Source organism: Ostrea edulis, chromosome 6 (assembly GCF_947568905.1).
Source record: "Ostrea edulis chromosome 6, xbOstEdul1.1, whole genome shotgun sequence".
Taxonomy (NCBI): domain Eukaryota; kingdom Metazoa; phylum Mollusca; class Bivalvia; order Ostreida; family Ostreidae; genus Ostrea; species Ostrea edulis.
The window spans coordinates 65,535,792-65,559,459 of NC_079169.1; the positions used below are offsets into that span (position 1 = coordinate 65,535,792).

Below are 23,668 nucleotides of genomic sequence, written 5' to 3' on the forward strand. Positions count from 1 at the left end.
CCTTACGAATTTTAAGAAAAACGTCTTATCTTCACAACGCCCTATTTACAACTGCAAACACTTACGAATTTAAAGAACACCCTCCTATCTTAACACCCCATGAACAACTGCGAACACTTACGAATATAAAGTCATTCCCCTATCTTCACAACACCCCCATGAACAACTGCGAACACGTACGAACTTAAAGAACACCCTCCTATCTTAACACCCCATGAACAACTGCGAACACTTAACGAATATAAAGTCATCCTCCTATCTTCACAACACCCCCATGAACAACTGCGAACACGTACGAACTTAAAGAACACCCTCCTATCTTAACACCCCATGAACAACTGCGAACACTTACGAATATAAAGTCATCCCCCTATCTTCACAACACCCCCATGAACAACTGCAAACACTTACGAATAAAGCTGGAGATCACTTTGAGTTTAGTGTTCAATAAAGTAATTGCATTTTAGCCGCGTTATAATTCAAGCAGTTTTGCATTATACATTTCACTCCGAAATGACATTTCATTTTCTATACCAAGAGAGAGAGAGAGAGAGAGAGAGAGAGAGAGAGAGAGAGAGAGAGAGAGATTTAAAATATACTACTCATTTGACATTATGTTTCATTCTAATTTTTTGTGGTAATGCGAGTGATATGGCATTCCTACTAGCCCTGGCTAGTGGGTTAACCCTTTAGATCGATTGGTAGAGTGCTGGACTTGTGTACCAAAGACCCGGGTTCAAATCCCATCAGAGGCACAAAATGTCTCTGTTAAAATATTTCTAGAGATTTGTACAAGAAATAAAACAAACTCGCAATTACGATCCGTGTAAACATTGAAGTTGTAACATTATTTTAACCTTCTGAACCATCTACCAATAACATCCTTTTATAGATTGTAGTCGGTCCTCGAAGACAATGATTTCCGCCATCTAAAAATGTATTGTGAAGTTCGACAGGTCAGTATCATAATACCATATAACAGGTTTTTTCCGCAGTTCTAAATTTTGGCGATTTGCTGACTCAAAGGTATGTTAATAGGATTAAAGATAAACAGCTCAAATACAAAAATTATATGATAGGAGCAGAACAATTTCTCCTGATGTCTATCATCACCCAAGATGGAAACTAGACTGGGGATCCACAAGCTTCACTCTCCTAGGAATACATTTTTCAGTTGATCTAGAAAGAATTGTAGAATTAAATTATAGTCCTCAGATTCCTACTATTAATGCAATGATTAAGCAGTGGAGTAGATGGATTTTAACACCTATAGGAAGAGTCACAGTCATTAAAACGCTTTTCCTCCCAAAACTTAATCACTTATTTCCTGCACTACCAAATCCTAGTCAAGAAATCATAAACTCATTAACACAGGAACTCTTTAGATTTATATGGAAAGCAAAATGTGATAAAGTTAAAAGAGTAATGGTTACTCAAAAATACATTTTGGGTGGGCTTTACATGACCAATATAAATAATTTCATAATATCTTTTAAGTGCTCATGGATTCAAAAAGTAATAACATGCAACCAATCCTGGATAAACATTTTTGAAGTTTCTTATGGAAAAGGAGTGGTGAATAAAATCTTAGATTTTGGAGATGAATATGTATATATTGTCTGCTAAAAATACTTTTAATCCATTTTGGACTGATGTTTTTGCTTCATGGTTGAAGGTAATGAGTTCACACTTGGCATTGAATTCTCGGACGCAAACAAAATTTGTAAATGTTCCAATATGGTACAATTCAAAAGTTAAAGTTGGCAAGTCATATGTGTTTGCAAATAAGTGATATGAAAAAGGTGTCAAGACAGTCAATGATTTTGTAGACTCTAACGGTGTTTTTCTAACAATGGATAGATTTGAAGAAAAAATTGATATTGATCATGTTTGTTTCATGCAATACAACAGTATTATAAATTCTATTTCTACAATGGCAAAAAAAACCCCAAAAAACTGTGTGTGTCAAAAGATTTGAGAAAATATGTTAATGGTCCAGCCACACCTTTTCACTATGAAGGTATACTATATTATTGCATAAGAAATGCACAAATTATATATATAAGAACATTACTTATAAAGAAGAAATTCCGACTTTAATTGCTAAATGGAATTCCTGTCCATTTTTGAGGGGCTATAGAGATATCATTACCAAAGAAGTTTTTGAAATATGTTTTAAATTAACGTCAGATTCAGCAGCACAATGGTTGCAATACAGAATTCTACATAGAATTATACCTGTTAAAAGTTACTTGAAAAAAATGAAAGTTGTGGATAATGATATTTGCTCATTTTGTGGACACATCTCTGAAAACATTGAAGATATTTTTGTGTTTTGCAACAAAATAGGAACTTTGTGGAACCAACTAAGCTTACATATTTATGAGAAAACAACAAATAGAATTGGTTTCAATGTATTTAATATTATTTTTGGTGATTGTCCATTACAAAATTCAAACAAAATAATAAATTACATAATTTTATATACCAAACAATATATATAATTATGTTGCAAACAAAATAGATTTCCATCTTTTGAGGGTGTATTACAATATATTAGGATGAAATTGACCATTGTATATTTTCAAAAAACTGCGATTTTAAAAAATTCAGTAATCTAGGCTGTATGGAAAAATATTTTTTGATTAATGCCCTTCCACTCTTTACTTGATACTGTCAACCTTGATATGTTATTATAATTAAACTATGTGTGTGAATGTATGTATGAATGTTATTATCAGATACTAAAATTTGCAAATTAAAAAAAATAATAACTATAGCGGAACAAATTTTGGCGGACAAGGAAGAGTTATCTCTCTTACAAATACTCAAGTCGCAATGTGGATGCATATTTGGCGAGTGAACTTTTGGCGGAAACTATCACTGAAATAAGCCAAATGCATCACCCCGCGGAAAAAAACTCCTATACGGTATTTAATACACAACATGAAACAATATACATTGTGTATTTTGTCAATCGTGTATATTTCAAAACTCGGCTATAATTAACAACACCTGCACATCACAAATATAACATCTGTTAATGCCATGTAGTTGAATATTAAATATCCAACAATAGTATCCATAAAGTAACAATGCAATACATCTTTGTACACCACACTTTCAGAGCAATATTGATTATTTATATAATATCAACATTCAAGGAGAGCAAGTCAAACTAGACCCATACTAAGAGGACTAATACCCCCACAGGGCTCATCCATATTGGGGCATATTTGAAAAACTGAATAGCTGAAGACCGAAAAGAGGTGCTCTAAATTCCTTTGACCTCGGTGTCATATTTGTACATCCATGCACTAGTCTCTTTGATATGTACAGGCAAAATCATGACTACAGACAAACAGACAGACAACAGACACGATGATTTATTTATACCCTATCCTAAACCTATGCAGTAGTTTCTGTGAGAGAATGTGATGCAAATGTAAAACAAAATCAAAAAGTCCATAAATCTGAAGAAGAAAAAAACAACACCTGTAAAATGAAGAAAAACAGTCCCACCATGATAAAAATATCAGGTGCAGATACACTATTTATATGGTGATTAAAAAAGTATACATTTTTTTTTATATAAAAATCCATGCGCTAGTTTCTCAGAACATGTGTGGACAAAATCATGTCTACAGACAGACGGACATGATGATTTCAAATACTCCCTAAACATAGGCTGCGGGGGCATAGTTTATTGAGTTAGATTTACATATAAGACTATGATCCTGACGATATTGTAGGAATTCAAACATATGGACAAACATTGACAAGTTTTATACATGCAAAACAACAAAGATTATTGCACAAATTAACAACAATATCACTTTTCATCTTGAATATACATGTAGATAATGCTCTCTGTAGATATTTAAACTGCGAAAAACGTGGGTTTCTGTGCAACTTCAATGATTTCACAGGATATTGTTTAATGAAAAATCCAATTAAATGGAAAGTGTGCCTTTAAAACTTGATCGATTTCATTTTTTTTCACTCTATCGAACCTTCACTTTATTTAGGTTACATGAATTTTGTATATAGTGGCGACTATCACAGTCCTACATGTACAACTCAAAACGTGTGGTCACGTGCAGAATGAGATCAGGCATTTGGAATACCCCATTAATATATGATAATTATCCACTGATTATATGCAATAAATTAATGATAAAGTATGCTACATGCTACAATCGTTTTCATCACAATTCTAAAATACACTAATGGGATTGTCTCATCATTCATCATACATTCTCGTACACAGTCTGTCTGACTACAATGATGGTTTCTGGGTGATCTGTCTCAGCTTTGTCTACACAGATGTCTATGTCAGTCCTCGTATACCGCTCAGGGAAGACGAACAGAAACATCAGCCCCACGGCTACACTTCCTACTAGAGTCCAGTTCATCCAGTCTGTGCCTTGAAATAGAAATATGGTTCTTCTGATGGAAATACAGTAAAACAAGGTTACATCGAACGCGCTTTTACTGTATCAACGCTTACAGCGAAGTGAGTTTCATTCCATGTAGGATTAAAACATGTCATAAACTTATTGGATATGATGAATTACGTTTATAACGAATTAAAATTTTTGTCCCAAACACTTCGCTTTGAGCGTGTTTTAATGTAATTGTTCGTCCCCAGCACTTCACTATAAGCGTATCATACTGTACATTTACTTCGTTATTTTTATCTTGTTTGTAAAATAGCCAAAAAGTTGTGGTTCTCCATGAATGTAGCACAAATTTGGAATGTAGTGTAGTTGACAAACCAAAATACACTAGTAAAGGGAGGACTATTTAATTTTTGGAACATTTATACAAAATTCACAGTAAATAGCAATCTAATTTTGTTTTGATACCAACCTATACCCGGTATTTGTAGCATGAACAAGAATATAATTCCGAACACGTTGTTGAGCCACGTCAGAAATCCTCCAACCACTCCCTCTGATACAGGGAAAGCGGACTCCGCCCCCAGCTCATAGAACAGGGGAATAGCACCATTAAGAAACATCCCTCCCAAAATGTTACATGTGTATACTTGTACTGAAAATATAAATTCATCGACAACGTTAAAGTAAAACAATCCTAATGTTTGATTTTCAACAGATTGAACCTGGGACTGGAACACACATAGAAGGGAATATAAAATTTATGTTATTCTCTAAGACTAATCATACAGTGTACATGCTCACACTTTATAAATACCGGTACATTATTGAAAATAATGTAAATACAAATGGTGTTTTAAAAAAAAAAAAAAACACCGTATGCTTATCATGTTGCACAATCTTAAACTCACTCGCGACTCCGAGATCGCGGTTGCAACGAAATCCCATATATATATATATATATATATATATATATATATATATATATATCCCTATGAGAGATAAAACTGTAATCGGATGAATATTCGACTTATTTTCATTAATATAATTAACCCTATATAAACATGCCAATATATTGAAAAACACATACTGTTACTACTGGAACCCTCGAGTTAAAAGCTTAAGTGATCTTTGTATGTTTCTCAAATATTAAACAACAGAAGTAATTATCCGACATAAAACCTGATATGAAAATCTCCATTATCTTATATGAGAAATCATCGAGAGGCATCATCTCCTCCCATAGGACAATGTGGGATGTTCCAACGTTTTTCTTCTTCTACAGTATGGGGATGGTACTCACACAATTCAGTAAAGACTGGATAAACCATATTTTAAACAATAAACACATATTCATTGTTTACAATTTAAAAAACGAACACTATTCTATTGACTTCACTTTTTATTCCCGTGGGGATCTGGGTTAGAATAGGTCCTCAGTACCCTTTGCTTGTCGTAAGAGGCGACTAAATGGGGTGGGCCTTCGGATGAGACTGTAAAATCCGAGGTTCTGCTCAAAGGCCGTAAACGTCGAGCATAGGCCTAAATGTTGCAGCCCTTCACCGTTGAGCAATGATGACGTCTCCATATGATTACAAAATTCTCGAGTGGAATGTAAAACAATATACAACTAACCAACCCTCCCTGCTCAAAGGCCATAAACGCCGAGCATAGGCCTAAATTTTGCAGCCCTTCATCGGCAATGGTCCATACGAGTGTGAAATTCTCGAGCGAGCGGGACGTTAACAGACATACGATTACCCAACCAAGCTGAGGTAGCAGGGCACAGTTTCGCATTATTGGCCCGGTAAACTTTCTTTATTAATGGAAATATTCCATATTTGAAGTGATATTACAAGTGTAAAAATGTGTAAAATAATTGTAGGATATATGTCAAGTGTAGCCGAGTGCTATAGATGAGTGCAAATACGAAACCAAGACACGTGGTCAGTTGCTGAAGAAATTCAGATGAAAAGCTACATGGTCCAGCAAATGGTATGTAGCTGAAAGGGAAGGTGAATCGCCCCAGATGAAAGTTAGACAAATTTCTTGATTGTGCAGTGTCTGAATCCCCTCGCACGATAATCTAATGGGATTTGGGCGGTGCAGATTTAGCCCGAATGAGAGAAAATCAAAGCGAGAAAGGGGTACCTACTCAGAGCATGTTTTGTGCAACAGCAACCGTATTGACGATCACGATGCCGCGTGAAACCCAAAACGTTTCTTAGCCAAGTGCATTGCTAGTACAATGTATATGAGAAAGTCATGAGTCTTTTGGATATGACATTTAAAACAGTAAGCGTCATGCGTAGGTTGAGGTTGGCCCATTTGGTTCTGAGAAGTGAATTACATGTATGTGAATAATCAATGCAGTTTTATTTTGTTCAATGACGTCATTTGTTTCCAAATTTAATTTTACATGTAGTAAGGTGATATTAATGCCATTTCAAGTCACTTAAATATGTTTATTGCTCTACATATCCCCTAAAAATAACTCTACTTTTTGATTAATTGATTGTATCTTGTTAAACGTCTCGCTCGAGAATTTTTCACTCATATGGAGACGTCACCAATGCCGGTGAAGGGCTGCAAAAGTAAGGCCTATGCTCGGCGCTTATGACCATTGAGCAGGGAGGGATCTTTATCGTGCCACACCTGCTGTGATACAGGGCATCGGTTTTTGCGGTCTCATCCGAAGGTCCACCCCATTTAGTCGCCTCTTACGACAAGCAAGGGATACTGAGGACCTATTCACAGGCAATTGCATCGCTTGGGGGTCGAATTTACTATATAAAGAGTAAAGGTATAGAACTCTAAATATAGGGTACCCAAGTTAGCCGATGTAAAAACAATAAATCAATTGATATAAAATTCTACTTTGTATTTTAATTTATTCATACATAATCAATCTACATTACTATCAAATTCCGTATACTTCCCAAGATATGCAGACATGAACTTGGAAAAATGCCTATTATTTTTTGGTTGAAATTTAGCTGGGCCCTGACACTATACGACTACACAGAGTGTTTGAGCATTGCAACAAGCTATTACATAGAATGTGCACAATAAGATATTTCTAAAATGAATTTCTTACCCCAATTCATAAAATGAAGTCCGTAATACATGTATCTCCAAGTGACTGAATTTTTTTAAGCCGTCTATACTTTCACAATCCCAGCCATTTAAAAGGTAGTTATGACTAATTACCCAAAAGAGATGGAAGGACCCATAACGATTTAGAGACTCAAAACTAATATTTATCAATATTGATTCATTATAGTACATAAATTATGCTAATAACAAGTCTTTATAAATATACAAATGTCTTATTATCTCTATTTTTATCTAAATCACATTATCACTGGTGTTTGACGATTTATAATAATGATGTCAATGTGGGTAGTTAGTGGCACCGATGAAAATGACTGTGATAAGTGAAAGTACAGACGGTTTAAAAAATTTCAGTCACTTGGAGCTATTGCCTGTGGACCTATTCTAACCCGGATCCCCAAGAGAATTTTCTTTGTTACATGTAACAAATACAATGTACACTACTCATCATTTGAAGTATTAACATATATCTAAAACAAACAAACTGACAAACAAAAAACAAAAGTGGAAAAACACTTTCGATGCTTTAAAGTTGGATTATTTTTCGGCGGATGTTTTCTGCTATACAGATCCGCTATAAAAAAAAACAATCGCACTTTTCGTTACATGTGACGAATTGAACATTGATGATCCCCTTTGAAGGAAAAATATATATGGATTGTTCACAATCACAAACTTTAAGATCATTATGGACCGGATGAGAAGGGATGAACGATCGCAGCTTGCGAAACCTAGGGTCATGCATTATGTTTTCCGATATCAAACTTGTATAAAAATTTCAAAACCCTTTAACAATACATTTCAGGAGGGCTGGGTGCGATTTGAACAACATCCTTTCACTTACCTGTGGAGAATGGAATGACCTTGACACACAAAAGCGTGAACCACACAAAAGATCCTGCTGCCAAGGCAAACATTACCAGGAGGAAGAACTTCATATGTCTCATGAACAAATCCGAAAATCTGTGTATCAAGCAACAAATATACTCAAATACATACTTGTTAAGTGGATAATGATATTCACCATTCATTATGGTTTATATTACTGTCATTTTTTGGTATCAAAATTACAGTATCTTCATCAATAACAATTTTCTTTGCGATGAGAAGGTGTTAGGTTATTACGAATCTTAGAACTTTTGTAATAACTTCGGAATCAAAAAGTGAAGATAACAATGTCTAACCTCATAAACCCTGTAAAGGATAAATACTCTAGAGCAGGGTCACACAGACCCCTCAATATATCAGAGGTACAATGAGTAAACATCCCCTGTTGACTGGTCACACCTTCCGTGAGGCCAATATCTTGATCAGGTAAACGGATTTTTTACCCGTAATTAAACTCAGTATGTAAACAACGGTCTACCATTGGTATGAAACACCATAGACTGCATTCGAAATGCTGACTTAAACGAGACTCAAGGGCCTCCGTCGCGGAGTGGTTAGAGCATCGCGCTTAAAATCACACGGCCTCTCACCTCTGTCGGCTCGGGTTCGAATCCTGCTCGAGCCGGTAAGTGAGAAAGTTTCCCAGTTTACTTTCGGAAGGTCGGTGGTCTCTTCCCAGGTACATTGTATCTGGGTTCTCTCTTCCACCAATAAAAACTGGGCGCCACCAGATAACTAAAAGATTGTTGAGTGTGGCGGAAAATATCAATCAATCAATCAATAAACGAGACTCATGAAACCCATCGACTTATTTCTAAGTAGCCAGCCTCGGTTTAAAAATCTATCGCATGCAGAACATGTTCTCGCGCATCAAATCAGTTGAGAGATATAAACACCATACGCAGGTAATAATGGAATATTGCACACACACACACACACACACACACACACACACACACACACACACACACACACACACACACACACATATATATATATATATATATATATATATATATATATATATATATACAGGAGTTGAAGATGGAGAATGCAAGGTGAAGATAACGAACAGTGATCAATCTCACAATCTAATGTCATTCCGTTTGTCATAAGAAATAGTATGAGTTGTTAATTTGACATTACAGTCTATGTTTACATTGTATGTAGAAGCATTTTAATAAATTCAGCCTCAAAACAATACAAAGCTGCTCAGCCAATAATGGAGCACACTTTGTGCCCACGGGAATTCCAAAAGACTGTTGAAAAATCTAATCTCCAAAGGCTACGTAGATATTGTCGATGAGGAAGGACTCCATTTTCTTCAATATCTACTTCAGAATATTTGTGCGTAGCACTTTTAATATATATTCAAAATGTGTTCACTTGATCTGAAATTTAACACATCTTCAAATGATGGTTTTTTTTTTATTTATCTGGTCTGAATTTTAAAACAATTCATAACAATTCAAAGTGAGTTGAGATAGTTCCAAATCTTAAACCACTTATATAAAAACAAGAGGTCCATGGGCCACATCGCTCACCTGAGTCACCTTGGCTCCTATCTAAACATTTTCCATATATATTTGCATGTAAATTTTGGTCCATATTGTCCTCAACCTACCCCCCGGGACTATGATTTTTACAAACTTGAATCTGCACTATGTCAAGAAGATTTCATGTAAATGAAAACTTTTTAAAGATTTTCTCTATATGTAAAATTTTCATCCCCTACTGTGGCCCCATCCTACCCTCGGAGGCCATGATTTTAACAAACATGAATCTGCATTATGTCAGGAAGCTTTTATGTCAATTTGTACTTTCCTAGTCTAGTGGTTCTTCAGAAGAAGATTTTAAAAGATTTTCCCCCTATATATTTGCATGTAAAACTTTGATCCCCTACTGTGGCCCCATTCTACTCCAGGGACCATGATTTGAATAAACTTGAATCTGCACTAAGTCAGGAAGCTTTCATGTAAATCTCAGCTCTTCTGGCCCAGTGGTTCTTGAGAAGATTTTTAAATGACCCCACCCTATTTTTATACGCCCGTCTTAAGACGGGACGTATTATGGTATGGCGTTCATGTCCGTCTGTCTGTCTGTCTGTCCGTCTGTCTGTCCGTCCGTCTGTTAGCTTTTTCGTGTCCGACCCGTAACTTAAATACTACAAGGCCTAGAATCATTAAACTTTGTCTGTATATACATCTTGGGTAGAAGGTGTGTCGCACATTAAAACCAGGTCACTGTGACTTTTCATTTAGAAGATATCCGTTTGTCCGTCCGCCTGTTAGCTTTTTCGTGTCCGACCCGTAACTTAAATACTACAAGGCCTAGAATCATCAAACTTTGTCTGTAGATACATCTTGGGTAGAAGGTGTGTCGCACATTAAAACCAGGTCACTGTGACTTTTCATTAAGAAGATATCCGTCTGTCCATCCGTCTGTTAGCTTTTTCGTGTCCGACCCGTAACTTAAATACTACAAAGCCTAGAATCATCAAACTTTGTCTGTATTACATCTTGGGTAGAAGGTGTGTCGCACATTAAAACCAGGTCACTGTGACTTTTCATTAAGAAGATATGGCCATATATGGCAAAAACTTGTCCGGCTCATAACTTGAAAACTATTAGACCTAGAATCACCAAAATTGGTCAACTAATGCATCTTAGGTAGAAGGTGTGTCGCATCCTACTTTAAGGTCACTGTGACATTTAATTAAGTTGATATAAAAAAAAATGTTTTCATGGGTACAATCTATATTGTTAACAATATGTGACGGGCGTATCATGTGCCGTGGCGGTGCACTTTATTGAGATTATCTCCCCCTTTGAAGGGGGCATAGCTCTTCAATTGAACAAATTTGAAAGCACTTCATCCATGGATGTTTTGTGCCAAGTTTGGTTGAAATTGGCCTAGTGATTCTGGAGATGAAATTGTGAAAAGTTTGCAACGATGACCTACAATGGACAAATTTTGATCAGAAAAGCTCACTTGAGCCTTTGGAGCTAAAAAAAATCAAAGTGCGTTGTGTGGTGTTTTTTTTTTCAGTTTTTTTTTTTCAAAGCGGCATCAATGATGCATGAAAAATTATGCATGAAACGAACGTATCATTCCTGTTCACATTGGGAAAAAAAACCTTGTATTAAACAATGTGAAATTATTGTGATATGATACCTTCCTATTGCGAGACCCGAGACACAGCCGGCCATTATCGAGTAAAATCCGATCCACCCAACCTCCGTCTGAAATGGCAGTGAGAGGAAATAAACATTATATTATCTTTCAAGAAAATATCGCTTTACAATAAATCACTTGAAAATTCATATACCTGGAACATAAATGAAAATCCAATCCACACCTACAAGCTAAGGAATTTTTTTTTTTAAAAACAGCAACATTATAGCTATAGAAATTTATATATTCTTTATTGATTTACATAAAATGTTCTGAAACCTTACTACACATGTACATGTAGTTCTCTTAAGGTATCTCCACCCACCTGTGACGTCATAAGATTTTGCAAAGTCAATGATTTAATAAGATGTATGCATGATAGGAAGTCTTTTTCAATAGTTATTGTAAAAAATCTTGTTAACCATAAAATATTTCAAAAGTCTGAGTTATATATGAATAATCAATTATATGTTTCAAAATATTGAATCCAAGGGCAAGAACTCTGTTTTCATTAAATTATTTGTCAAGTCCATTATGCGATAGATTGGTACCGTATAAGTTTTACATTTCTTTTATTTTTCACCAACATTTTGTATATTCTTTCAAAGAAACAGTTTCATGAAATTGTTATTAATACTATTATATCGTTACATCCAGTTTTTGTGAAATTTTGATAATGCTGTTTAAAGAAAATTGCAATTTTCTGACGTTGATAACATGTATATTGTGCTAATTGATAAAAAAAATTTATTAATACCGCAACATATTTATTTTATCAGTTTATTTCTTACTAAGATATATCATTTGAAGAATCAACAATCAAATAAAAGATTTAACCTATAATTCTAGAAGGGTGGAATAATAAATAGTAGCTATGCAAAGAAATAATTACAAAGTGAAATTACATGTGTTGTACAAGAGAAAAGTTGAATCTGAAGCTAAAGCCTATAGGTCATATATTTACTACGATGTGTATTTTACATTTCAATTTTGCAAATCGAATACAATAATATTATAGCAATGAATGCTGGGTCTTAGTCTCTTCCTTCCAGTTGGAACAGCTTTGTCACAATAAATTGAGATAAGCGTTTTGTATGAAAATTGGTTCCTTGTTTCACGAACTTGAGCATAGCTGGTTAAAATGTAGCTTATATTTCTTTCTTTGTTGTAAATATAGAGTTTATTGTCTATATTCTTCCATCTCACCTGTGCAATTCCCACGGGTTTCAGGATGACGTCAATAACGGCACCCCACACCCCATACACCCCCGCGGGCAGAGCGTAAGCCAATCCGATTAACCACACGGCTCTGTTCCTGTTATAGATACAATGTACAAGGTAATTCTATAACTTATTATTTTGAAACTTTAACATTAAATCGTATTGTTTGGATTAATGTTCTCATTAGCATGCATGTTCCGCGTGGAGATGTTCTATACTAGTTTCGATTATCGTGTTACTGTTAACAGCAATGGAATTAAGAAATAATGGTATTTATTTCATAAAAAGAAAACTAGACTACCTTGCAATATTTATCAGCGCCCCCTTGTACTCCACACGCTCTGTTGAAGCCGACACACTTGGTGGGGTGGGAGGTTTGGAGGGTACGAAAATACTGCATATAAAAATCAGTCCGGCAACAGCACATTCTTTAATAAAAATAAACCATAATAAATAATTGTTTAAGGATTTTAAAAAATAGATTTACGCTGAATGTAGCAGAGCCGGGGTGGGATATTGTGACCCATTTCACACTTTAACACATTTTTTCATAAATATATTTTTCTATACGTTTGTGAATTTTCACAGGATATAGAATATAAGACACCAGGGCACTTAATGATAACTCATGAACACGAATCCCTCGTCACATGATCATAACAGTATTAATCATGTACATCTACAGATCGGCCACTAAACATCGACAGGTGTCATACAATGTGCATTACAGGTGTCATACAATGTATATTACAGGTGTCATACAGTGTATATTACAGGTGTCACACAATGTATATTACAGGTGTCATACAGTGTATATTACAGGTGTCATACAGTGTATATTACAGGTGTCATACAATGTATATTACAGGTGTCATACAGTGTATATTACAGGTGTCATACAATGTGTATTACAGGTATCATACAACGTACATTACAGGTGTCATACAGTGTATATTACAGGTGTCATACAATGTATATTACAGGTGTCATACAGTGTATATTACAGGTGTCATACAGTGTATATTACAGGTGTCATATAATGTGTATTACAGGTATCATACAATGTATATTACAGGTGTCATACAGTGTATATTACAGGTATCATACAATGTATATTACAGGTGTCATACAATGTGTATTACAGGTGTCATACAATGTACATTACAGGTGTCATACAATGTGTATTACAGGTGTCATACAGTGTATATTACAGGTGTCATACAATGTATATTACAGGTGTCATACAATGTATATTACAGGTGTCATACAGTGTATATTACAGGTGTCATACAGTGTATATTACAGGTGTCATACAGTGTATATTACAGGTGTCATACAATGTGTATTACAGGTATCATACAATATATATTACAGGTATCATACAATATATATTACAGGTGGCATACAGTGTATATTACAGGTATCATACAATGTACATTACAGGTGTCATACAATGTATATTACAGGTGTCATACAATGTGTATTACAGGTATCATACAATGTATATTACAGGTATCATACAATGTACATTACAGGTGTCATACAATGTATATTACAGGTGTCATACAGTGTATATTACAGGTGTCATACAATGTGTATTACAGGTATCATACAACGTACATTACAGGTGTCATACAGTGTATATTACAGGTGCTTACATTACATTAGGAATACCGCACTCACTAACTGGGATTAATTTACAGCCATTAAAACATATGGCCATTTTATATCTCCTATGTATCGTTAATCGCCACAGACTATATTACGTGATCTTTCTACTTATGCGTCACCTATAATCAATAAAATATATCGCACAGTGTGTGTGTGTGTGTGTGTGTGTGTGTGTGTGTGTGTGTGTGTGTGTGTGTGTGTATGTGTGTGTGTGTGTGCGTGTATGTGTGTTGGTCATACATTTTAATGCGTATACTTGAATTGCTGTTTCACCAAACGACAAGCATTTAGAAGTGAAAATCACGGGACTTTTGGAGAAGACCTTAAAAACGAAGGGCCCGCGTCGTGACAGGCGTTGACACGTTAAAAAAAACCGCTCACTGCTACGGCACTGAGCACTAAGCATATATCTTCGCCTACAGTTGGCGATGTCTCAATGCGAGTGAAAATTTCTCGAAGGGGCGTAACACAAAGAAACATCCAAACACTCTGGGTATCTTCTGACAAATCTTAAGACTTTCAACAACAGCTTTCACACACGAGTCGCCTGCTATATCATTTATCGTAGGTATATCAAACAAGGGCATGACCAAGCTCTCTTAACATAGTTTCATTCAATGGCATCATTAATCATGGTATAATTTACAGTACATGTACTATAAAATGATGCCAAATATCAAAGTCCTATTATAAATCCTATACAGTTTCTATGTGCGACAAGCGAACAGACTACATGCAGAGTGTTCCCTAGTGGTGCTTACAACGAAGGCGACATAAGAAGTAGAAGTTTTGAAGTGGAAGAAGATTAGAGCGAGTTAATCATGATAGATGATGCGTGCGCATGACTCACCGTAATACATCAAGTAACGTATGTCGTGGCGGACACTCTCAAAGTTAATCAACACTGAAACAAAACAAATCATTTTGTTTTCAATCTAAGCACTGAATTAACACTCTAAATGTACTGTATTCCAATTTCAGATTATATACGCCGGTTAACTGCTTGAATTAATAGAAGAAAAAAAACCTTGAGATGAATTGGAGATATTTTTCGAACAGTGTACTATTTCTTCTAGTCCTAATGATAATCTGGAAGGAAAATGTTGGATTGTATTTTCATATGAATGTGTAAATTTCACTTAATATTTTCTCACTGTCTTATATAACTGTACCTGCTGTCTCTGTATGTATTGTTTTCAATATGAGTTTCATTTCTATACTTTGGTGACGACACCAGCTGTGGGCCTGAAACAGACGGCAGAGCAAAACCTAATATCGTATATATTCACTTAAAATAAAAAATAAAAACAAACACACAAAAAAACAAAAACCAACCCCAAAACCAATTATATTCTGTTTGTGGGAATTTGCATATATTTCTTTTTTATATGACATGTACCTATAACAAACGCCATGGCAACGCCACCATAATTGAATATAGATAAAATTGCTGTAGCGGTCGTTCTCTGGTTTGGCGGAAACCACGTGTTGGCGATCAGCGCAGGCCCAGCAAACGGCACTGTCCCGGCAATACCATTCAAAATAGCGCATAAGTTCATCAACCTGAAAAATAAATCCATCATCGTGAAAAGGAATATGAGGGAAAAAAAGGAAACGGGAGGAACAGTTTTGAGATACAGTATATCTTGGAATAAAAGACGAAAGCTGATATAATAAAAGACGAAAGCTGATTATAAAAGACGAAAGCTGATATAATAAAAGACGAAAGCTGATAATAAAAGACGAAAGCTGATAATAAAAGACGGAAGCTGATAATAAAAGACGAAAGCTGATTATAAAAGACGAAAGCTGATAATAAAAGACGAAAGCTGATTATATAAGACGAAAGCTGACTATTATGAAATAAAGCTTCAAGTGGAAGATTAGAAAACTTTCTATCCATTAAGACAAGCATATAATACAATAATTCCAAGACGCACTACATTGTACGAGAAATCCTAGGAAAACTCACAGAACGACAAAGTCATAAACAGAGCTACGTCCGCATACCTACCACGTGGCGTACTGTGGTTCCAGCGTGATACATCTCACTCCGGTACCAATTAACATCAGAACTGTGCAAGCCACAAACGACACCCGTAAACCTAGTGTACCGAAAATACTGCACGTGAGATACAATTTGTATATACTGAAAATACTGCACGTGAGATACAATTTGTATATACTGAAAATACTGCACGTGAGATATAATTTGTATATACTGAAAATACTGCACGTGAGATACAGCGCATAGAAACTATATGTAATTTTGCGCGTTATAAATGAATAAAATAATGATAATAATAATAATAATTTGTAAATACTGAAAATACTGCACGTGAGATACATGTACAATTTGCATATACTGAAAATACTGCATGTGAGATACAGTTTGTATATACTGAAAATACTACACGTGAGATATAATTTTTCTCACATTATCACTAGTGTGAGATCTAGTTTACCCATGTGAGACAGCCATGTGAGATCAACTAGGTCCGAGATCAACATTAGAGTGTGATATTCTATATGTCTCACACTGCTGCGAAGTCATTTGATTCAAATTGATTGTAACGTCATATATTTTCTATGATTTACGTTACACGGTGAAGATTTACGTTACACGGTGAATTAAAAATATTTTGCATTGTTATCTTTAAATTTTTATGTATATAGCTTTCTGTTGGACAACCTTGGTTTTTTTTTAATTTACACTTACGGTGTAAACCATTTTGGGTATGCTCTTTCTGCCTATCTACTTAGTTTTCGCATCGAAGTTCAAATGAGGATTTTGATAATTTAGAATTTTCTCAAAGCTCCTAAATTTATGCACTAAACTGTAGGTAAAATGTGAGAAAAATAATCCTTCATTATTTACTCGTGTGGGATAGGGAAATTCCACCTCTGGAACAAGATTCGCTGTCTAGGACTCGGCAAAGCCTCGTCCTAGACTGCGAATCTTGTCCCCTCGGTGGAATTTCCCTATCCCACACTCGTACTAATGAAGGATTCTATTAGTATATACTGAAAATACTGCACGTGAGATACAGCGTATAGAAACTATATGTAATTTTGCGCTTTACAAATGAATAAAATAATAATAATAATTTGTATATACCGAAAATACTGCATATAAGATACATGTACAATTTGTATATACTGAAAATACTGCACGTGAGATACAATTTGTATATACTGAAAATACTGCACGTGAGATATAATTTGTATATACTGAAAATACTGCACGTGAGATACATGTACAATTTGTATATACTGAAAATACTGCACGTGGGCTACTACATACATGTAGTTATGAACTAGAGAAATATACATACAAGTAGTTATGAACTAGGGACTTTCTAAAATGAGTAGAAAATTTCATACCTTTAAGATTACATATATAGTAAGACAAAGCAATACAGAAATGGTATGTTCCAACACCCGAGGAAATCTCTAACGTGACGTTACAACACCCGAGGAAATCTCTAACGTGACGTTACAAATCTCTAAAGTGACCTTACAACACCCGAGGAAATCTCTAACGTGACGTTACAAATCTCTAACGTGACGTTACAACACCCGAGGAAATCTCTAACGTGACGTTACAACACCCGAGGAAATCTCTAACGTGACGTTACAAATCTCTAACGTGACGTTACAACACCTGAGGAAATCTCTAACATGACGTTACAACACCCGAGGAAATCTCTAACATGACGTTACAACACCCGAGGAAATCTCTAACGTGACCTTACAACACCCGAGGAAATCTCTAACGTGACGTTACAAATCTCTAACGTGACGTTACAACACCCGAGGAAATCTCTAACATGACGTTACAAATCTCTAACGTGACGTTACAACACCCGAGGAAATCTCTAACGTGACGTTACAAATCTCTAACGTGACGTTACAACACCCGAGGAAATCTCTAACGTGACGTTACAAATCTCTAACGTGACGTTACAACACCCGAGGAAATCTCTAACGTGACGTTACAACACCCGAGGAAATCTCTAATGTGACGTTACAACACCCGAGGAAATCTCCAACATGACGTTACAACACCCGAGGAAATCTCTAACATGACGTTAAAACACCCGAGGAAATCTCTAACGTGACCTTACAACACCCGAGGAAATCTCTAACGTGACGTTACAAATCTCTAACGTGACGTTACAACACCCGAGGAAATCTCTAACGTGACGTTACAACACCCGAGGAAATCTCTAACATGACATTACAACACCCGAGGAAATCTCTAACATGACGTTAAAACACCAGAGGAAATCTCTAACGTGACATTACAAATCTCTAACGTGACGTTACAACACCCGAGGAAATCTCTAACATGACGTTACAACACCCGAGGAAATCTCTAATGTGACGTTACAACACTCGAGGAAATCTCTAACGTGACCTTACAACACCCGAGGAAATCTTTAACGTGACGTTACAACACCCGAGGAAATCTCTAATGTGACCTTACAACACTCGAGGAAATCTCTAACATGACCTTACAACACCGAGGAAATCTCTAACGTGACGTTACAACACTCGAGGAAATCTCTAACGTGACCTTACAACACCCGAGGAAATCTCTAACGTGACCTTACAACACCCGAGGAAATCTCTAACGTGACCTTACAACACCCGAGGAAATCTCTAACATGACCTTAAAACACCCGAGGAAATCTCTAAAGTGATGTTATATTAATGAGGTATAAAAATTAGGCCATAGTCTCCGTCTATTTTCACACATTTTTATGGCGCTTCACCAATTAGAATCGAACACCGAAACAATTTCCTGTGTTGCCGCTCTAAGATACTCGGTAGTCTGAAACCGAAAACCTGTCAGTGTGCCAGAGGTCCCAGTCCAGCAATGTCCTCACTCTGTCTGCAAGGAATGGACGACCCTCCACCGGCCGGCCACACCTTTTGTCACCTTCCGTTGAAGTTCTTCTCACGAGTTGCTCGCTACACTTTCACTCTGCCTCTGTCATCAAGTTATTAGTTTGAGTTGAAGTGTTACCCAATCTAATTAAAATTAGAGGTTAGACCCGCTCACATACTCTGAGCGGATCTAACATCTAATTTTAATTAGATTGAGTGTTACCAACATTTTCACAAAACTTGATAATATTAACTGATCGCTTTTGGATGCAATAATAAATGAGGAATCAGAAATAGAATATCTATACAACCAATAAAGTTGATGCAACCTGCACTCAACGTTTTCGATACTTCGAAAATTCGCTATTATGACATCATTATATTTCGCGCGGTTTTCCCCTCATAAATAGCCACAAGAGAAACAAAATATTAAGAATAGATATAAGAGTCTCCCCCACTTTTCACAACACTTGTTTCTATAACAACTATCGGAATTCGTCTAAAATATTTTGTACATAAATTTAAAGTAGGTCAACTATTATCATGATTCAATCCTGTAGATATTACTTATCTCATGTGGAACTCTTCACGTGACAATCTTCAACAGGTATAGAATCTCTTATCTGTCTCGTGTGAAAGCCTTATGTGAAAATCTATCTCACAAAATCCTAATGTGACAATCTGTCTCATATGAAAGTCTTAATGTGACAATCTATCCCGTGTGAAAAGTCTTATGTGACAATCCATTTCATGTGAAACCCTTAATCCTGACATCTTTGAATAGGTATAGAATCTCTTATCTATCTTATGTGAAAGTTTTAATGTGACAATCTATCTCATATGAAGTCATAATGTGACAATATATCTTATGTGAATATCTTAATGTGACAATCTATCTCATATGAAAGTTTTAATGTGACACTCTCTAATGTGAAAGTCTTAATGTGACAATATATCTAATGTGAATATCTTAATGTGACAATCTATCTCATGCGAAATTCCTAATGTGACAATTTATCTCATATGAAAGTCATAATGTGACATTATGTCTCATACAAAATTATTAATATGACAATGTCTCATATGAAACTCTTAATATGACAATCTGTCTCATATGAAACTCTTAATATGACAATCTGTCTCGTATGAAACTCTTAATGTGATAATATGTCTCATATGAAAGTCTTAATGTGATAATCTATCTCATATAAAAGTATTAATGTGACTGTGAAAGCCTTAATGTGACAATATGTCTCAGATGAAAGTTCTTAACATGATATTCTTAAAAAGGTGTAGATTTTGTTATCTCATGTGAAAATCTTAATGTGACATTTCTAAATGAGTGTAGAATCTCTTATCTATTTCATGTGAAAGTCTTAATGTGACATTTCTAAATGGGTGTAGAATCCCTTATCTATTTCATGTGAAAGTCTTGACATTCTTGAACAGGTATTTATACTCTGTGATCTCTTTTAGAACTCTCAATGTGACATATGCATGTGAAAATCTTTTTAAAATGTTATTCTTTTTATGCAGGTACAGCCTTTGCTATTTCCTGTCAAAGCGTCAAAGTGACATTATATGTGATGTGTATATGCCGAAAAGTCAAAGTGATATTAAGCTGGGATAGACTCTCTTATCTCATGTGAAATTCATAACAGGGTCCATCCCATAGGGATAAATGTTGAATAGGTCCTCAGTACCCCTTGCTGTGTAAGAGGCAACTAAATGGAACGGTCCTTTTGATGAGACCACAAAAACCGAGACCCCACGTCACAGCAGGTGTGGAATGATAAAGATCCCTCCCTGCTCAGAGGCCGTAACCGCCGAGCATAGGCCTAAATTGTAGTCCTTCACCAGCACTCCATATGAGTGAGATATTCTTGTCGAGAGACATTAAACAATATACAATCAATTATAACAGGGTCCCATTATACCATATCAGTCTTGAATTTTCACCCACTGCTGAACTTTAATATGGCAATATAATTGAAGTCAGTCTGGATCTGACTATGCATTCAATGATGTTTTAAAGTTCAATGCAGTGACACAATCTCTGACCATTACAATTCTGTGTAAGAGATGGCCTCTGTATCTAAACTTGTTACATGTCTATGTACACAGTAATGATCACATTCTACAAGCCAGTCCCGTTTATATGTTGTCAATGTAAATACTACAATCTGATTAAAATCAGCTCCTCGATCCGCTCCTTTGTTTCTATGTTGTCGCTAACCTACTCTTGAAAATACAGGAGTGGATCGAGAAGCTGATTTTAATCAGATTGGTAAATACTACTGATATCAATAGTGAGATGACAAAATATGTCAACTGATCAACTTACATAAATGTAGTATTGAATACTATGGGACACATCTGCTTTGGAATATAATACAAAAATAAAAGGCAAAGCAAAGATCTTATGTCAGTGGGCAAAATTTTTAATACAATTTATCTTTTTCATTAAAGTAACATTTGATTGCAGTCCTAAAATGGACATTGTGAACTGTATCACCAATACACATGATAACAGACAGGGTAGTCTGACAAGGTACCTTACCATACGATTATTGATAAGTGTAACAGTAAGGGAGAAATTGCAATGTACCAGACCGGAATTCAAACCCCGGCCCCCCGAATCACTAGTTAGATGCTCTACCAACTGAGCTATCTGGTCATCCACAATCAAACCCGTCTGACCACTATATTCCTCCCTACTTAAATTGTCTTCACCCTCAAAGACACACAACCCAGATTCTTTTCACCCCAGGCAGGACTTTTACCTGCAAGTCCAATGGTGGTCAACTGCACCAAATATAACAGGAAGAGAGAAAATGCAATGGACCAGACTGGGATTCAAACCTGCCCCCCCCCCCCCCTAAATTTCTAGTCAGGTGCTCTATCAACTGAGCTATCTGGCCACCAGTGATCGAACCCGTCTGATTGCTACATATGTATTCCTTGTTCATATGACTTTTAGTTTACTTATTAGTCATATCTTTTCTGCTTTAGCCTTTTTGTATTATAGTGATTCACAGCTACAGATGCATAAGTTAAGAATATCATTAAATGATGAGTACATGACAAAACACTTAGTAACTGAATAATAGTCTTACAATTTGGCTTAACTCCTCCGCAGTCTACTTTGAATTTTTCCTCTCTAAAGGAGGGTAGGGGGTTATTGGAGGATAGACTATGTTTAGGGTCAGTATAGAATTTCACATAAATCAACATACATGTCTATTCATCAGGGAGAGAGTGTTGTGTGTGTTACTTCTTGTTCCAATGTATCTTAACTCAATCAATCCACTAATAGTTCTGTATGTAATTAAGTGTGGGGATCTGACCATCTGCATTACTTATATAGATCATATCTAAATACATCATGCACCAGCAACAGTGTAATTGAAAATATTACTTTATAAAAATAAAAGCCCACACAGATTAATCATCTACCTTTAGTGTCCATGAAATAGCAAGCGGGAAACACGGTAATTATGTACGCGATGTTTCCCCAGTTGGCCAACATCCCAATCTGACTGTCCTTCCATCCGAAAGCCACCTCCGCGGACTGAGTTATAGGGCCCCACGTGTTCCACACGGCCGCCTGTATGAAACAGGCGGAGCTGAAGACAGCCAGAACATACCATCGTCGTTTGTACGTTTTGTGTTCCTCCTTATTACGAAGAAGAGGTCGCTCTTCTCCCTCCGTGGCACTATCACCATCGTACTGCAGTCCCCCATTACTTTTACTTATCGACATACTATTTATAAAACCAAGAATCCGAGATAGACGTGTGGTGTAACCAGGCAGTTGTACACATTATATGTCAGAACTGCATTTGGTATCGTGGACAGATAGATGAAAGGACAGTACAACTCAGAGGGGAAAAGGCAAAAATCTTTAACTTTCGCCTCCCTGAGATCATCAGAGATGCACACAGCTTTGTTTACATCCGGTGTGTGATAGAAAATTTGTCACATGACCGAAGTCACGTGAAAAGCTCGTACATACAGGCGGATCAAAGATTTGTATACACTAATATGTAGCTTACTAATAGGCTGCTTTAACGAGATTAATTTTACAGATAATAGATACATGTAAATATATGAAGAGAATTAAGAAATGATAAATATATCAATAACTAAATGAAATGTTTTCGTAATTTAGAAGTTTCATAACATACACGTGACATATACATGTACGTAGGACAATGTGATGATCCTTAGCCGAAGCTCGTTTCTAAAAATGCCGTGTTGTTGTTTTTTTACACAAATATGGGGTTAATTATGAATATAGAATAATA

At 35.8% G+C, this 23,668-nt stretch overlaps 1 protein-coding gene across 2 annotated transcripts; it reads right to left on the reverse strand.

The window, feature by feature from the left end:
- Positions 1 to 2,403: 2,403 nt before the first annotated feature.
- Positions 2,404 to 23,338, reverse strand: LOC125647803 (solute carrier family 49 member 4 homolog). 2 transcript variants are annotated; one of them, XM_048874620.2, is made up of 12 exons: positions 22,818 to 23,338; positions 16,483 to 16,573; positions 15,868 to 16,031; positions 15,641 to 15,713; positions 15,496 to 15,557; positions 15,319 to 15,372; positions 13,099 to 13,225; positions 12,783 to 12,891; positions 11,577 to 11,644; positions 8,359 to 8,477; positions 4,873 to 5,055; positions 2,404 to 4,426 (listed from the first exon to the last, which is right to left on the reverse strand). In XM_048874620.2, the coding sequence occupies exons 1-12, from the start codon at positions 23,122 to 23,124 to the stop codon at positions 4,251 to 4,253; spliced, it is 1,533 nt and encodes a 510-aa protein (XP_048730577.2). In that variant the 5' UTR covers positions 23,125 to 23,338; the 3' UTR covers positions 2,404 to 4,250. The 2 variants fall into 2 exon arrangements, with proteins under 2 accessions (XP_048730577.2, XP_048730578.2); XM_048874621.2 differs by lacking the exons at positions 2,404 to 4,426; positions 4,873 to 5,055 and adding an exon at positions 5,387 to 5,718 and having other exon boundaries at positions 22,818 to 23,320.
- Between the last annotated feature and the right edge of the window lie 330 nt (positions 23,339 to 23,668).

What these genes read in the sequence shown, in the direction of transcription:
- LOC125647803 (XM_048874620.2), bottom strand. Translation starts at nt 23,124, where the DNA reads ATGTCGATAAGTAAAAGTAATGGGGGACTGCAGTACGATGGTGATAGT. An exon ending in AATACATACAGAGACAGCAG is followed by an intron (nt 15,558 to 15,640) that starts GTACAGTTATAT and finishes TTTTCCTTCCAG; the next exon opens with ATTATCATTAGGACTAGAAG. An exon ending in GGTCATTCCATTCTCCACAG is followed by an intron (nt 5,056 to 8,358) that starts GTAAGTGAAAGG and finishes TTATATTTTCAG; the next exon opens with TACAAGTATACACATGTAAC.